Here is an 18,572-nt window from a genome sequence, read left to right on the forward strand (position 1 = left end):
AGGGAGGAAATGCCTCTCTGCAGGTGACTAAGACAACACATGCAATTAACTCTGTCAGTCCTGTGGTTAATTAAAAGAAAAAAGAGAAACTATCAAAAAAATCCCCCATTCTCAGGTGTCTCCCCTCCACCCCCAGAGCTATAGAGACATAGATGAGACAGGAGGTTACTCACCGTTGAGGAGTCACCGCTTCCAGTCTCAAGCGTAGCTCCCTCAGCACAGGTGGGTGGGTGGGTGGAAAGTTGACTAGCCCTGCCCCCATCTATGACATCACACTCTACCTCATAAAAGGTAGTGAAAGTGCTCTGAACTCCAGTCTGATTTCCGAGAGATACAGAAAAGAGATAGTGAGAGAGAGAGCAAGAGAAATATTGTGCCGTAGCGTAGAGGTGAGGAGAGGGGAAGGTGTGCTGAAGGAGCTATGCTTGGCCAAGGACACAGGGCCTCCTCCACGATGAGTAACCCCACTGGCTGGGGGTTCCTCTCACTCCTTCCCACAGCACAGGGTCAGCCTGCCACCCCCACGGGGCTCATTCAAAAGGGGAACGTTTTTGGCATCTCTTGATGACAACCAGAGAGGACAGAAAGCTCTATCCCAATTAAACGCTGGCTGACATCAGATCGAGCATGAATTTGGTCAATAGATTCCCAAGTGACTCTATTTTATGTGTGGTTTTGTACAGCCAAACTACACAAAAACATCCACACCAGTGCTAGCAGCTAAAATTCCGGTGATTGCAACAGGAATTACATTTTTGCTCCCCAATGTGGGATAAACATCCAGCTCACACCTGTGGATTGACCCTTGAGTAGAGTAATCCAGGGGGTTGGGCCTCCTACACCACTGCATGAGGGAGGTCAGCAAAAGAAATTTGTTTTTCTTGCATTGAAAATGAGAATTGACACACTGTGCTGAAAGAACAAGTGAGGGAAGTATAAAAATTCTGGGCATTCATTTATTTACAGAGCACACTTTCAAGTGAAATATCAATAAAATTGCAAAGAGGTGATGTTTTTAAAGATGTAAATTTTTAGACAATGACAGCTATACAGGTTGAGGCACACTTTTTTTCAAACAACATCCCAAGGACTGAAACTGGAGGACTTAAAATGGGATATTCAGTCTACTTTATTGTAAATGGTATTTTTATCATCCAAATTCTGGAAAAGCAGGTTTGGGACTAAACATAATTGCTTATATTATCCACTGGGATTTTCTTAATAACCTAGCTGTAGACTAAAATTGAAAAAAAAAAAATAATATAATTTTTTTCCTGCTGCTACACCTAACTCCATTAAATAAAACTGCTCAGACAGTGGGGGGCTATGCAAGTAAAGACTGCTAGTGTAAGAGCCTGCCTTTTGGAAGAGAAAAAATAAATACTCCTTAAATGTCTTTTAATGTTATGTATTATAAGCACATGGAGTTAATATTGATGCTTTCCCTCAGGCTTTTTGGGGCTACAAGGTCCATGTGAATTGTAATCTAATCATGATTAGTTTTTCTGTCTTAATAATGACTAATTGCATTCCCTGCTCTGTCAGTGTGTTCTTTGTTTTTCTCTTTCCTTCTACTGAAAAAAGGAAGTGTGTGACTCATGTCTAGTACCAGTCACTCCACCTAACAACACAGTCAAGCATTTTCCTTCTTCACCTTCAAAACTTCCCTCATCATGGTTATCCTGCAGTATTTGCAGATGTTGCTTTAAAGCAGTGTGTTTGTGGAATTAAAAACTCAACAAATGGGTGCCCAGTGGGCGAAATGAAGAGTTATTGTGGCTGTTAGAGATGAGATGTAACTGCAGGAACACAATGCAAAACTAGGCTGCAGCTGAGGAATGCTAAGTGATGATAGTGCTGCTCATAATTTATTTTCTCTGTACATCATCTCTTGATTACAAACTATTTGCATGTTTGAAGTCAAAGAGGAAGAAAACCTCCTCTGGTCCCCTGTATTGCATCAACTCCTTATTAATATTTATGTCTAATGGCCTGCTAAAGAGAAAAATCCAATTTTTAAAGGCTTTTATGGTAAAAAGTACCAAGCAGTATTCAGTGAATTCATAACTTAGGTAACCTATGGCTTGACTACTGCACCACAGTTGTTTTTGCCAAATAAAGTAGGAACATATTTCCAACTCCTGTGACCACCAGACCTGATGAAGCCTATGTGAGGTTGCTCCTTCTGATGAAGAGAAGGATGCTCAGAGGATATAACTTTATATATCAGAAAAATAACACATGTAACAGCAGTTCTAAGATCTTCTAAAGGGAGGGTTTAGAGAGATAAAGAGTTAAATTGTCTTTTATGGGGATGAAACATATAGAAGAAGCACAATTAAATCCTGAAAGACTGAGAATGACCAAGGATATTCTCCAGCAAAAAGATAGGAAATATGGAAAATTCCACCACGATAATGTGATATAAACAGTTCAATAGATTGGGTGACAGAACATTTGCAAGAAGGTATTTTGGGGCTAGTACTACTTAAACCTGAAATTTTGTTTTCACTTGCTTAGTATGATATCTATAGTTGATAAAGAGAATATTAAGTGAAGAGCAAAGCTAAGACTAAGCTGTGCACATAAACACATTACTGAATAAAAGCAAAGAAAGAATACACCTCATGAAAGCATTTTTAAAATGTATATTCATTCAAGAAAGTGCAGAAATCTTCCAAATGCTCCAAGGAACACAATTAAGATTAACTGAATGAATGCATGGAAAGGCTAAGAGACAGTAAATGAAGACTTTAATATTGAGTATTTTCATATGGGATGGAAGTTAAGCCTAACCACATAAGAAAACTCTGTAAATGCTGGTCAAGTAATTGATTTAATCACTTGCACCCGGGCACCAGAAATCAACTTCAAGCAAGGGTCCATGTTTAGTCTGACCTCAAAGATCAGATGGAAAAAAAATCCCAATGTGCTTTCTTTCTTGCTTAAAAGGATGAATTTGTGGTGGGAAGGGCAGGCACCACACAGGTACCTCTGGGTGCTGTCTGTGAAGTTTGAGCACACAGAACCAGCCCTGCAGAAATGTTACCCAGACTGATACAGACACAGAAGGCAAAAAAGGATGGATTGTAAGGAATTGAAACGAGAGCTGGAAAAGGCCATGTAAAAATGCCAAAGTGACACACATCATAAAAACTCTGAGAACTTAACACAGGCACACCTCTGAGCCAAAGAGGGCTGGCTGCTGTAGGACATCAGCGGGATGGATAAGTGGGAAAATCCTTTTTGTACATTATCTGTCATAGTTAAGGAATGATGAAATACAGAAGCTGAGTAAAGCTGTAACTTCTCTAATTTATTGACAATGGAGATGTTGGACCTAGTTGCAGGTCTAAAAAGGGGATGAAAATATTTCTGCAGTCTTTTGGCTCAGATATTGATGCTGTAATCCAGTTTCACAGAATTCTGATTTGGTCTTTGATGAGATTTAGGACACATTACTTTTATACTTCATCTCAGTTTCTAGACATACTATTACCTACCTGGTAACCCAGTTCACAAGGTTCTGATGATGTATTAGTGTCAGAATCAGAAAGAAGCGATGTTATAAGAAAGCTTTTGAGAATATCTAACAGTAAGAGATTAGGATTGATTTTTCTGATACTGGATAGTGTTTTACTTTGACTTCATATCAATGTCTTAATTACATTATACAAAACAAACCCTTTTTGTTGAAGCAGCTGCTTATCAGACCTGTAAGATTAGATGTGATAACAGAACTATTCTTTCTTTGCTTCTATGAGGTACATAAATAATAATTTTAATAAAAATATGCCCCAAGTGTGGAAGAAAATATTTCAGAGGTTAAAGATAGAAGGCTACTTTTAACCTTCCTCACTCAGTTAGCTCTCTTCTTAAAGGCAATTACGACCTCCCTCACTTAATGAAAACATCTCTTTTGTGGATTTTATTAAAAATTTCGTTATGAACTGTTCTGTTCAGTATTTGCAGTTGATTTTGGTCAGGCTGGAAAAATCTGCTGATGTTTTCCCTCTAGGGCACATCTTCTTTTCTGTGAGTAGTTCTATGTGTGTGTTACTCATCTGCAGCTCTGGTTGTCAAGAAATACAATTACAGTCAAAGTAACTGATAATTCTGAGCTATAGTTGTTGTTCTTTTAATATCTGCAAAAGCACCATCTGATAGTACTTTTATAAGTGGGATTTAAGGTCACCACTTTCCAACTCAAGGAGTTAAATAATTGCAAGAACTACAAAGTGTACTTCTGTATAAGAAACACAACCCAAAATCTCCTGTTATGGGTTAAATCTGTCATTATGGAAATTTAATCTCCGTAATTCCATGTGCAAGAAACAAACCTCATGTTCATTTATGGCCTTGGGATGAACCTATTAGCAAATCTATGCTGTGCATTAGGGAGGACAACTGAGAATTCCCCAGGGGAAAGGAATTCTTATTTAATACAAAATGGTGACGTTTGGTCCCAAACCATCCCTTTTAAAGGCAGTAAGACAGGAAAACAAGTGAACATAAGATAGCACCAAAGTCCTCTCTTTATAGTAATTCCTACAGGAATAATCCTTTGGGACCATATCTTAGGGTGTGTTAGAATGGTCTTTGAGCCCTGCTAATTATTGCAGGGCTGCTGTAATTCCTGTATCACAAAGCCATTATATTCCCATTTTCTTCTCAGCTCATTCAGCATGGCCTGGAATAGGAAAACAGGCTGAAGTGAAGCTGTAACTACTGTAGCAGGCAAGCTTTGAATGTTTTTAAAGCAAATGCGCTATGTAATGAAGAACATACATTTTTCCTTCAATTCTCTAACCTTTTTCTACGATATTTGTTTCAAGTCTCAGTCTTGAATCTGTAATATTTCACACTGTTTTCAAGGAATTAAATGGCTTGATATTGTTTGGTATCAGAAATGCTTTTCTTTGCAGAAAATTGTTCTAATGAGAAATTTCAATAAATTTAATTTTCAAAAATGCATGAATATTAGTCACTTGATAGAGCACAAGAGCATGTTCCCCCGAGCCAAAATGCTTCTTAATAAGGATAAAAGTCTGACCTGTCTAAATGTAAACCTACTGAATGCAGACATATAGATGGTGTGTGTGCTTCTTGTCTCCATGAATATATTCTAATGAAGACAAGTGCAGTGTAATTTTGCTTTGCAAATTAAATTCTAGATAACATCTTTCCATTTATGCAGGCTGTATCGTTTCATATTTATGTGTGTTTATACATGCAGTCATATAAAATGAGGTATTTTCTTAGTCCTAAAAATAGCCTTATATAAAAAAAATTGGAGCTTCAAAAGAACTGAGATTATTGCACCAAAAATATTTTCTTGTTGGCTTTTTCAGTTGTGTCTTGAGCTTTGTTCATCTGCCTTTCCTTACATAAATTCTGTCTGCCACCATCCACTTTCCTTGCAGGAACAGCCCTACACTAAAAAAAAAAAAAACAAATTAACCTTTCCAGGGGCTTCTGCACAGTTTTTTTCTGTGGATCACAGTTATGATCCCCCTGATGCCCACAGCTCAGGATATGCACTATCATCCATTCCAGAACCTTTTACAAAGGCACACAAAACCTGTGAACTCCCTGACACAGGAACAAGATCCTGCAGGATCTTTCACTTGAATCAAAATGCAGTACAAGCATAACTAAAAGAGACCTCTGGAGGACTCTTGTATAACTTTTAACTTGAAACATTAGATCTTCTCAGCTGCTACACTGTCTACTCCAGGCTTGAATCCCTCCAAGGAAGCCAAGAGCATAAACTGAGCTCCTGGCCCCTTTTACTGGGCTGCAACAGGTAAGTTACATATAATTAACTAAATTCCTATTATTGACAGATATTTGGGAGAGGTATTGCAAATGGCTTTAGAGCCACCATTGGTGAATATATTTATGCCTCTATTTTTTATTTTTTTTAATTAATATTTAAGATGTTTCATAGGATAATTAGGAGTTCTTCACTGTTTTAACTTTGAGAAAGCCGCAAGACAGCGCTTCCATAAAATACATCATATATAATGAATATATGACCATGAGGGATTTTACCAGCACTCATTTTGATTAACCTGCATAACTCACTGGTTCCTTCATCCTTTAGGAGTGGTAAATTTACCCAGTGCCAGGATGATAAATGTTTTATGTTACCACATCAGCAGGTAGTCCCTTCATGGGAAGTGTACTGAGGGACATTCTGTGCCAGCAGGAGTTGGAGACTCTTAAATTATTCAGTTCAAAGAAATTTGTTCCAGGTAGAGGTTTATCCAAACCTGTAGAAGTATCTATGCTTCACATAGCCATATGTTTTGGAACTGAGCACATTTACTGTGGCTGTAGTTCACCCTCACACGTATCAGGATATCTGCATACATTCAAACACTTATGCAGAGGTTACTACAATATATCTCCAGCCCAAAGTGTCCAACTAAAATGTCTTTCTGTTTTTTTTCATGTCTTTAACATCTCCTAAAGTAGATGACGTGAGCTACTTGAATATAAAGTATAGATCAAGGTCTCACTTTCACAACCCAGCCCCAGCCGTCCTGTCCTGGAAGCTGTCTTTTCACAATGTCAAAACAAAGACCTTGCGGTTTCTGTTTTTTCTCCCTGCTTGTTATATTAGGAAAGTCGAGACTATTGTGGAGTTCAACCAACTTTATGATCCTGACTTCATCTCAGTCCTTTCCCAACACTGCAATTCTTTGATTTCATACTCCTATCTTGCTTTTGGTTTGTCTTTCTTGACCTGAACATTTCATATCTCCTATTTCTTTGGCTTCCTTCCTTATTATTTCACAAGTGTTTTGTTTTTTTTTTTTACCCTCTGCTTCAACAGAATCATAGGATTAAATTACTGAAGTTGAAGGCTGAAGTTAATTTATTGAAGGTTGGAAATGACCTCTGAGCTCATTGAGTCCATCCTATGACCCAACACCACCATGGCATTGAGTGCCTTGTCCAGCCTTGCCTTTCCAGGGACTGTGACTCCACCACCCCTCTGGGCAGCCCATTCCAATGTCTAATCACCTTTTCTATGAAGATATCCCTCCTAATGTCCAACCTAAACCTCCTCTGGCAAGCTTAAGACTGTGTCCTCTTACACTGTGGCTGGTTGCCTGGGAGATGGGGAGAATCCCCTCCCTTCCCTGCTGCCCATGGTGCTTTGGATGCAGCTCAGGGAATGTGTGGTTTTGGGGCTGCCAGTGCACATTGCTGGGTCATGTGGAGCTTCTTATCAACCAACCCACCCAAGCTCTTCTTCTCAGGTCTGTCCTCAGCCCATTCTCCTCCCAGCCTGTTTGTGTCAGGGATTATTGCCCTGACTCAGCTGCAGGACCCTGCACTTGGCCTTGCTGAACTTCACAAGGTCCTTCCAGGCCCACATCTCCAGCCTGTCCAGGCCCCTCTGGATGACATCCCTCCCTTCCAGCCTGCCAGTGGCACCACACAGCTCAGTGTTATCACTTGATCCCACAGCCCGTGTCAGTGACAATGATGTTAAACAGTGCCAGTCCCACCACCAACCCCTGAGGAACACACTTGTCCCTGGTGTCCACTTGGACAGTGAGCCCTTCACTACAACTCTTTGAGTGTGACCATGCACCCAACTCCTTATCCACTTCTCTACAGTTCAGAGACAAGGATATGTCAGCCACTTGTTCCATTTCTATTATAAATATATAGACAAACTAATTTTCTCACTAACTGAATAACCTTTTTGCACTCCTGAGAATTTTGACAAGAAAGAACCCAACAGTTTTGTCAAATACCAACTCTACCTTCAGGAGCCTTTCTTTCACATAATCCTCAGTTCTTGCCTGGTTCAGGAGAATGAAATTCCTCCATTTACCAAACTCCAAATCAACACTTTTCCCATTCTCTTACGTGTATTAAATGCAAAGGTTCTCTCTGATTACAACTTTAAACCAAAGGAAAACACCCCAGAAAGGTTTTCTGTTTCAGGGATATGAAGCACCCCATCAGTGGCTCTTCAGTAACTGCTCTTAATCCAAATTCAATGAAAGATGGGCTTGCTCACTTTTAATAACAGGTGAACTTCAAACTACCTGATTTTTCTTTGAGTCTATAGAATTAATATGATACTTAACTGCCCACACGACACCAACTTGCTTTTACAGTATGAGGTAGTTTAGAGTGATTCAGACTTAATTAAAAGAAAAGCAGAACATTTAAACCATTTCTATTTAGATGTAAGATCCATAGGCAGAATTGATAGGGGAACTGCTGGTGAGCTCATCTGAAATAACTGCTGGATGCTCAGTTATTCTCTGATAAATAATGAGGCTCATTCGTATTTGATGAGGTCTGGCTCTTATCACTGATCACAGATAAACATATAATTATTTTGCAGTATATCTGTTTTTGTTCATACTGTTATGTATCCACCCTCCCAATCCAGGTGTTATATCAATTTTTGTCATGTCCTACCCAAAATTAATGGGGTGGCTCCAGCCCTTTCACCTTCCTGCTCCTGCTAAACTCCTCACTTTGATTCACCAAGCAAGAATTCCTTGGTAAACTCACAATCTTAGCTACACTGTCTAGTATCTTCAACAGAATATAGGAATCCTTCTCTGGGTATCACAGTTGAGCCTATTATATTAAGATAAATAGGACTTAGAAAATAACTGGGAACTGGATCCAGTAAAGTGTGTGTTTGGAGTGTGCTTTAGCTATTGATTCCATACATTTGGACAGTGTTCAAAGGCATGTGGCTGCTACTCTGTATGACACTGCATTTCTGTCTGGTTCAGGAGTTTAAGACTGGCAAATTTTCTGATAATACACCTGATTTTATCTGTAGGGCTCTAAATCAAACCAGAACATGATAAGGAGCTGCCTTGAATAAAGGATTTTCTTCAATTCTGTTCTATCTAATTCTACAGGAAAAACTGTGGCAAGTCTACCAACATAAACAAGAATTTTAAAAAATGCAAGCTCACAGCCTAAATGGATAGTAGGTAAATGAGCTGATCAGCTTCTGAGCAGCAGTAAACAGAACAAGTGGATATTTATTCTGGAATAGGAAATGAATATATAGATTTGTTTTATTGTAATTCTCTTGCTAACAAGAGGCAGACAGGAATGCTAGAAAAATAAAGCAGCCCTAGAGTTAGAAGTCTGATTTTTTTTTTTTTTTATCCAAATAAGAAACATCATTAAAAGCAACTCTATTGAGCAAAAGTAGCTCCACAAAAAGGCAAGGCCATCAGCAAGAGCTAAGTATATGTAAATGGGATTTACTTCACTGAGAGCAGTGTACTCTCAGCACCTCAGAGGATTCATTCCAATACAATACTGCAAGTGATTATGAAGCAAATATGCATTACCTTAAATAAACCAAAGCAGGAGACAAAGCAAATTATTTTGAAGTGCTTTTACTCTGTAATTTCATTAAAGGAGGTTGTTTATTCTCAGAGGGGAACTAGAAATTGAATATTGAAATCTAAAATTACAGAAATGCGTATCTGTTTATGGACCAAGGTCAAAGAGAGTTTTACTAGGAACAAGGTTATCACCTACACAGTTAGAAATATTTTAAAAATATTTTTAATTTTTGATATTAATTTCTTTTTCTGTTTTTGTCTAACTTCCTCCTCACAATTTTTGCTTATTTTCTTCCCTGCAATAATTTTTTGGGTTACTCACTGAAGAACTGGTATCAGGGTTTCGTATTTTACTTTTCAAGAAAACTCCATTGGAATCAGGAATTAAGAGTCTCACCTTGGATCATAAAGGGCCAAGTCAACAGACAGTCTAAATTGTCTTTGCCCTCTTAATATTACTGAGGAATTAGCTGATGTGTGCTAACTCCAAATTGCCAGGTGTTACTTAACTGGTAAAAAAAAATAAAAATTCTAATCCTTGCATGGAGGGAGTCTGATGGGAAAGATCAAAGGAGAAAAAAGAGCAGAGGGGAAAAGGAATGGGAGAAAGAATAGGGAAAAACAACAGTGGGTCTTTTACTGAAATAATTTACAATTCAGGACTGTGACATTTTCTTACTTTTTGATCTGTTTTCCTATTTGCAGCAAAGTCACTGATGCCAAAAAGGACCCTTCATATGCTATGCTAGAATCATATCAATCTATAGAGGAAAAAGCAAACAAGATCAGCTTTTTGCTTATTTTCAGAGGTAAACCATACTGAACTACTGAATCTCAGGGGAAAAAATAAGAAATAGAAGTTTCATCAAAAGACATACGGCACATTAAATGTTATGTACACAGTAATTTTGAAGTTGTTGCAACATATTTTTATCTAACAAAACTGTAAGAACTGTGGGGTGGCTTTCATCTGTCTTTTAGCTTTTAATTGGTTTTATGTCTCTTTTCTTTATATATAAATATGCATGCACCCACACAAAGATTCAAACATACATATGCATACATTCATTTCATTTATAAATATTGATTAATATTCTTAATAACGAAAAAATTCAAGCAGAGATCCTACTCCCCATAATAGTTTTGAATCGTAAATCATCTCTTGGATCGATCTGAATTGTCTTGTGGCTCTTTGTAAACACAGTAGTAAATTATAATATTGTAATAATTGTCATGGTGCTTGATATTCACATCAAAACATTTAAATATAGCACAATCACAGAAACTTACTTCTGTAGTCACAGGTTGGGAAGCTTGAGTTCTGGATTTCTATAGTACATTCTAACATTGTACTGTATGCAAGTTGCCAAATAATGGTATTTCATTTTAGTATAAATAAAATACTGTTTATTTGTAATTGGCTATCCAAGAGAGAATGAAGAAGAAGATGGAAGCAGAAGCAGCAAGTAGACAAGCAGATGTGGATGTGCACTTGGATACCAGACCTCTGGATAGCAAAGGAGCATACAGTACCCAGCACCCTAAAGATCAACAGCTCAGAAAACACTGTCAGGAAAGCTCTGCACTGACTGGGTCGTGTCAGATCACAAGATAATGCTCTCACAAAGGGATGCACAGGAGTTCAACTCACTACACCTCCTCCTGCTCAGAGCACCAGCAGAAGAAGCAAGCTGGGCAACCTTCAAATTATCTGTAGGTCAGTTTTACCGAGTCTTTGGAACGGACCCAAATAATTTCCGTGGCTGAAGCTCATTTTGCCTTTGACACTGACTGTGAAAACCCCACCAAACAGAAAGACAATGGTGATGGAGCCTGGGAAGCAGCGGGTGCCAACAATGCCAGACTGGAATGATGAACTCAAGCGGTTTGGCCACTTATAATTCCACAACGGATGGGGATGTTCCAGGAACGAGGAGATGCGCAAGGTTCACAATGGCTTATTCAGCATCCACAAACACTGAATAAAGAGACTCGAAAAAAGAAACACACACAACCACAAAAGCCAAGCCAGGAGAAGCACTGATTCGGGGAATTGTTTTAGAGAGATGAACATGACAAGTCAATGGGTATGAAAGGCTGGACCCAGATGGCAGGAGGTAAGAAAAGATCGTAGCAATTACGATGCGGCATAGCTGTCAGTGATACAAGGACAGATCACGCCGTTGGTGTCAGGAAAATGGAAGAGGATCTTTTCATTGCTGTGGGAAGATCAAGGTATTAAAATTACATACGTACATACGTCAAGAAGTGAAGACCAATTGCAGGACAGATACAGGAACCTTTAAGCAGCTCCTTTTAGGATTGTGTATATGACTTCAGAATGCCTGATCCAAGAAAGCCTGGCAAATGTTTAAGACCTTCTATAGTGCTTTGCAAAAAAAAAATAAAAATATATATATATAAAAATGTTACGTGACTGAGAACACTTTCTGTGACTTCTGATATGTTTGAGGAAGGCCCGTGATGCCACTGGGGAATATCATGGATGGAATGAAGGGCACAAGTTTGTTGTCCTAATAATCTTCATACTTGATTGGGCTTAAACAATGAAAGGGTGCTTTTTCAAAACCATGTTTGGAAACAATTTTTTTGGAGCATCTTGGGTCTCACACATCACTATCATTTTGAAAACACTCAGGAGAGTGGAATATGTTACAAATTTACATACATGTGGTCGGTACTTGAGTTAGAGGATAACAGAGGTGTCATGGGGCTAAACTAGCGTGAAAGAAAAGAAATCATGAAGAGCAGTCACTGCCTCTTCTTGGTTCTAGCTTACTCCCAGAGGCTCAAAGGCCAACAGAGGAGAAGAAAAAAAATATATTTTAAAAATGTAAAAAACTCAATGCTTATAGTATTACTGCTGCCTGCTTTTATTTCTACAAAAAGTTTTGTGTAAGAAGTTTGTAGTGTTCATTGAAAATAACTGCAATAACTGGGTGGTATTAGAGTATATAATCACTGTGCTTGCAATAGTACTTCAAAACAGCATATGCATCAAAATTTAAAATATTTTGCTGGCCTTCCAGAGTCTTTTGCTAAACCTAGTGTGCATTGGAACCTGAGTGAATGAATCCCATTAGTCATCACCATCTTAACAATATGCACTTCATACAGAGCTGGCTTTTGCACAGAGGAAGGAAATTACCAGTACTAACAAAGGAAAGAAGATTTATAATGAGCAAATATACAAAAGCTCCAAATAATTATAATATTCACAGCTTGGCAATGACTTTCTAGGCTATGAAATTACTTTTCTTTTGGAAGAATGAAGATTTTACAAGGTTAGTATAAACAAAGGGTAATTGGAAAATCAAATTGCTCTACACAAGTTATTGTAAGGCCTGGAATAATGGTGATAGAATTTGAAAAAAAAAAACCCAACTTGCTTATGAATCAGTGGATTTTTGTTTTGTACATTTTTGCAATCAAAAGTGCTCCCTTCCAAGTGCTACATGGGAAACAAATGGCTAAACTCAAATCCCAGCTTACCCCTGATACAATGAGTTCTCCTCCCAGGTTCTGAACTTCTGCCTTGACTTTGCTGCAGATATTGAGCTGGTGGCAGTACAGGGCAATGCGCTGCAGGTAGGCCAGCAGATCCTGCTTGCAGGCTGAGTCTGGGCACTGCACACAACACAAATACTGATTAGATGGAGCTGAGTTCATCAGATCAGAGAAAGGTAATCAGATAGCAGCAGTGTGCGTGTATTAGGTGGATCTATCCCACCTTGTCTATACATGAGGTACTAGATAAAATGTGAAAAATCAAATTCTACCATTCATTTAACTCAAGATTTGTGAATTGCAACCTAAAGGTGCACTCTACCCTTCTGAAAAACGAGAAACCTCTTTATCAGCATTATGAAAATAATAACTTAAAATTATGCTCTGCATTAATTTATGGAATTGAACTGAGCAGCCAAAAGACCAGGTTTCACTTGAAACTCCAGGTTGCCTGCTGGACATCCAAGTTAACATCCAATATAGAGCAGTTAATGTCCAGATAAACCCAGTTCTGAGTGGTTACCCCAATTCTTGTCTCCCTGACAGGTCCCCTGGATTTGTGCAGATGTTCAGAGGGTTAGATTAGGTCGAATGTGCTGTGAGGGTTTCATAATCAATAGAACCTGAAAGGGCCCCAGTACAATTTATTCATAGTCTCTGGGACTCCTAATAGAAACTGAATCATCCCTCACAATATCAACAGCATAACAAAGAACACCTTTGTAGTTAATATTCAAAGTCTTGCCTCAGGAGAACAGACCTCAGTAATTCACTCTGATGAAACAGAGCTAAAAGGGTCCTCTGCTAACAGCATGTCTCCAATAAATACTCTTTGGGGCTACCCAGCAAAGTCTGACTGACAATTCTCCTGCATAGCTTGGGGAACAAATATTCCAAATATGCCTTTTTATCACCTTACAGAGTTTATACACAATTAAAAAAAAAAAATATTATCAGAGCATTTCAAGAAAAAAATTATAGAATTAAATGCACATGAATCAACATCGCAGCTCCTACCTTGAGATCACTGCTCTGGCAAGAAATGAGTTCATGGTGAAGTAGTTGGGATATATTGTTATCTATAATCCCAAAAGGAGTCACTTGACTTTTTTCTTGCCCTTTAAAACTAATAATAAACAAAGCTGGAGCTTCACTGTGGATGCTATAGAGCTGCTCTTCCTCAGACAGTTGCCACACCTTTCAGGTATTAATCCCTAAAAGACCTCTTCTTCCTACCAGTGCCAATTTAATATAAAAATATTTACTCAATTCTTGAAGCCTATGAACTGAAAGGAATAAATTTAAAGCAATACATCTGCAGAGTTGTCAAGGCTTTAAATATAAATACCTTGGAATGAAAAAGAATAAGGACTCCCTCAATGGAACAGTAATTAAAAATGCAACTGTCCACAAAAAGTTTATATTGCATGAGGGTCTCCAGAGTTCTGTGAAATATCATTAAAGTGCAAGCATTAGAAAAAATACTTAATTCTCAAAATAATTTCACCGTTTATTAGTAGGGTTACAGTCCTCTGAAATTTAAAATGTGACTCAAGGCACTCTAAGCATAACAAGTCTCCTTCTGTTTCTTTCTTTAAAATATTCCACCTCTGCAAATACTGCAGACTAGGAATTTCATCAGCTGACAGATGGATTTCTTCTTTTTTGTGTTAAAATGAACAGATGCTACATTTGAAGGACTGGAATGGGTTAACTACAGGAAAAATGCTGCTTCTGAAGAAGACCTAAAGCCAACATTTCTGAGGTTACAGGAAAATGGGCAGCTTTGGGGTTTTTGCCACTCTGGCCCATATTCTATTGAAGGGTGATTTACACACTGTCACACCCTTACTTGAAAATGACATTCTTATTTTGAAGAGAAAGACTAGAGGCAATGAAGTTACCAGTTCCCACTTCCAGCAAATTTTCTCTTGATGACAATGAAATTAAAGAAACTGTAGGATATTTACAAAGGGAAAAATAGTGAAATTTAATTTGCCTGAATCTAAAATTAGCTATGTAGGACCCAGATTTGAAATTTGGCTCTTGACTTTTAATATGATTCTTCCTCTTGCTCTCCAGATGAATAGATAATCCAATCTGAAAATATATATACAGCAAAGTCACCTGTCCAGCTGTGATATGGATTTTGTAAAGGAAGTGAGGACACAGACCCCACAACAATACACTGAGGCAAACAAGAAAATAGGGAGTCAGAGAACCTGGAAGGAGTAAAATGCCAAATCAAGGGAAAATTGCTGGAAGAATGAACTGAAAAGAATCTAAGGGTTCGTAGGCACTTGGCAAAGGGAATGGAGCATACAAATCCTTACTGCTTTTTTAACTGCAAATACATTTTGGATGTGATATCTCATAGGTTTTTCCAACCTGAAAGAGCCTCTATCTAGTTCTAAATGTCTAACATTTCTGAGCTTTGGAGAGACTCATTTATGCCTTCCCTGTTCTGCAAAATGCTGATGGGTCTAGAAGAACCAAGGTCTACCCAATGGGGAGATCAGGATCCAGACTCTCAACAGGTAATTTTCTGGTGAGACAGACTTTTCCTGCATAAAGGCAACTCATCCATAGAGGTTATGTTGTGTTTCAGCTCATTTTGGGGCTACCTGATCAGCAACTGCCCGTGCCAATTTGTCCATCCTGGATCCTGCCTCTGCAATCTTCTTGGCTGCATTGATGACATCGGATGTGTTCTTCAGGGGGCCTTTCCCTCTGTGAAACACAATTACCCACAATCTCAATAAATCACGAAAGGCAACGGTTTTAGTGACCCTGTTCAGTGCTTGATTTTAAAATAGCAACACAAATGTCTTCTTAATTTATTACAATTTTGCCTTTTAAGGACTTTATAGTACAGCTTGATTAAGAAATCTGTCTGCTGTATTTCCTCTCCTTTACAAAATGCCTCATTGGCAATTTAGTCCGATGGTGCCTTCAAGCACATGAGCTGTACTTAATAGTATATGCATTTTTAAGTGCTCATTAAGCCAGTGTTGTTCCTGGAATACACAACTATTTCAAAACTATGTGATTCCCAAGCCAGTGCTAAATGTTCAGCCCATCATGTCTGGGGCAAGACATTTTATAAAGCCTTTTTCTGGTAGATTTTTTGTTGGAAAACAAAGAGAGGTAAAGCATAATCATTATCTTACACACTTGAATGTTACATTTAAAATATGTATAATTAGCTTTAAGCCTGATCTTTAGCTATATTTTTAAGATGATGCACAAAATTCTGATTTAATCATTAAAGCTACCAAAATGTATTAAGAGAAAAGGTCTCCACAGACTTTCCTGAGTTTGCTTCAGACTCAAAACTTTAATCCTGCTTGTACCAATAAAATTGCTGCTGCTCCTGAGAAAGTCACAGCTGGAAGTGATTTCATTTTCCATTCTTTAATGTGGCAAATCACAATATGATCAAACTTTTTTTTCTTTTTTTTATGGGACAACACATTTTTCCTAAGCACAACATTGCATTATTTTTGGATTTTTTTTAAAATCTATAATGGCAAGAATAACATGATGAAACATATTTCCATTTTAATCTTCTTTCCAGACTTTCATTACCACCTTAAACAGATGAAACACAAGTATCCCACTTCAGGTGAACTTAAAGTGCAGCAAAAATACTTCTTGGTGACCTCATGTGCATCTACATTACATGAGCAGTTCTGATTGTCACAAACTCCATGCATTTGAAAAATTACTCTATTCTAACACTGTTGAGGTTACAGCCAAGCAAAGAGGTGTGAAAGGTTTGTTTCTGTTTTAATGGAATATATTAAACAACTTGTTATTGAATCTGATGCAGACAGAGGTGCACTTTGATTTTTTTTTTAATGCACTTCAAATGTGTCAGTAGTTTTTATCTCATTCTCAAATTAGTTTTTTTCTTTTGATGCTAGAAAATATAATTATAAAACTTTCCATTTCATGTTCAATATATCAAAGGTTGTCCAGGAGGTTGCAGAAACTGTGAATATTCTGGGCTGCTGCTTTAGGCCATCATTTTTCCTTCCATGACACAATGACACTGTTTGAGCAGATTGCACTCTATTTTTTGCTGGCAGAAGGATCAGAGACACCAAGACAATACAAATACAAAAGTAACACAGAATTCTCTAAAATATCCTCTCCATCCAGTTCCACCCCCTGCCACTTTCCCAGGCTGCTGCAAGCCCCATCCAACTGGCCCTGAACACTTCCAGGGATGGGGCAACACAAAGAGTTGAATAAATGGATGTCTGATTTTAATCCTGAAGAAAACCAGGATGATTTTTCATCCTGTTTTGTGTAATCACATTTTGATAAATACCATTTAAACTTTTGAACCCACTTTATAAATAAACACTGAACAAAATTTAATTTACTACGATGATCTGGAATTCAAAGACTCTTGTAAACCATTCTCCCTGGTGTGATTAACAATATGACCATAATTAATGACAATAATTCTGTTTACATTGTATCATTAATGAATGACCTTTTGACGCTCTGCAATTAGAGAACAAGACATCAATAGAGAAAAGAAATGAAAGCAAAAATAAAAAAGTCATTGCAGACTGACTCCCACGAAGCATTAGATCAATCCAGTTTCATTTCGTTTGGGATTTTTTTTGGAAGGAAGTTCAGTGGTCAGATGATATAAATAGTTTTGCCATTATTTTTGATTGACACAAATTGTGCTGAAATGTTGAAAGTTCAGAGAGGCACATGCATTTAGATGGGTACTAAACGAAATGTCACTGGAATGTCTGTAAGGTCACAGACTAACTTTGCTGCTGAAATACAAAATGATCTGCAAATAAAAGAGACTTGCAAATAGCATAAAAACTTCATGTGATTAATCCCATTTGGACAAATACCCAGGGCAGTGTCTATGATGAGCTTTCCTTGGCTTTGCATCCCCAAAACCACAGAAAATCATCTCAAAAGGGTACCAGTCAAGCAGAAAAGGAAGATGTGGCACATCTGAGCTCCTCAGCTGGGGTTATTTTGTCCTTACCTGGTGAAATCTGTCATTTCCATCATAATCATGCACATCTGCTTGGCCAGCACGATGATGTCATTGCCACTGTCATCCCACTTGGCCACCTCTGCATCCAGCTTGCTCTTCTCCTGGTGGAATATCTCCACCTGCTCAGCAATCTTTGCTTTCTCCTCCTGAGGCAGCTGAGCCATGATAGCCTGGAGAAACAACAGGATTTGGACATGAAGAAAAAGAAGTTACAAACTGGATCTTTCCAGTGGTCCCAACAGTTTGAGTTTCTTTTTATGGGAGTTGAAGATGCCAAGCAAAATCTTGTAGGCATTTGATTTCTGTCAGGACAGGCAAAAGCACATTCACAGCATGTTTATGCCTCTTCTTGCACTTTCAAGATGATAAAATTTACATTTATGATGTTGTGATTATTCACCAGTTGACAAAGGAGGATTAAATCTCAGTTATGAGGAAGAATAAAACGAGTGACATTTATGGGAAAAGGCAGACAGAATTGCTGTGTCTCCCCTTGTCTCATCCTCTGTCAGAAACAGACGATTTCAGAGTAACAGAACACTAAAATAAGCTGTGACACACAAGACAATACACTGGAAGTGAATTGTAACAAATATATCTTTTACTGATATTAAGTGTTGTATTTTTCTCTTGGAAGAGATGCAAAAAGGCAC

At 38.1% G+C, this 18,572-nt stretch overlaps 1 protein-coding gene across 2 annotated transcripts in view; it reads right to left on the bottom strand.

Moving 5' to 3' along the window:
* The window catches only part of CTNNA2 (catenin alpha 2), a 405,963-nt gene that overhangs the window by 15,882 nt on the left and 371,509 nt on the right, over positions 1 to 18,572 (bottom strand). Inside the window, exons 14-17 of one of the 2 annotated variants that reach the window (XM_015624688.1) lie at positions 17,908 to 18,089; positions 15,506 to 15,611; positions 12,867 to 13,001; positions 174 to 317 (exon numbers count right to left, since the gene is read on the bottom strand). In XM_015624688.1, coding sequence (XP_015480174.1) covers positions 174 to 317; positions 12,867 to 13,001; positions 15,506 to 15,611; positions 17,908 to 18,089 — 567 coding nt within the window. The remainder of the gene's footprint in view (positions 1 to 173; positions 318 to 12,866; positions 13,002 to 15,505; positions 15,612 to 17,907; positions 18,090 to 18,572) is intronic. The other variant, XM_015624690.1, reaches the window with a different exon arrangement.

Source organism: Parus major, chromosome 4 (genome assembly GCF_001522545.3).
Source record: "Parus major isolate Abel chromosome 4, Parus_major1.1, whole genome shotgun sequence".
NCBI lineage: Eukaryota > Metazoa > Chordata > Aves > Passeriformes > Paridae > Parus > Parus major.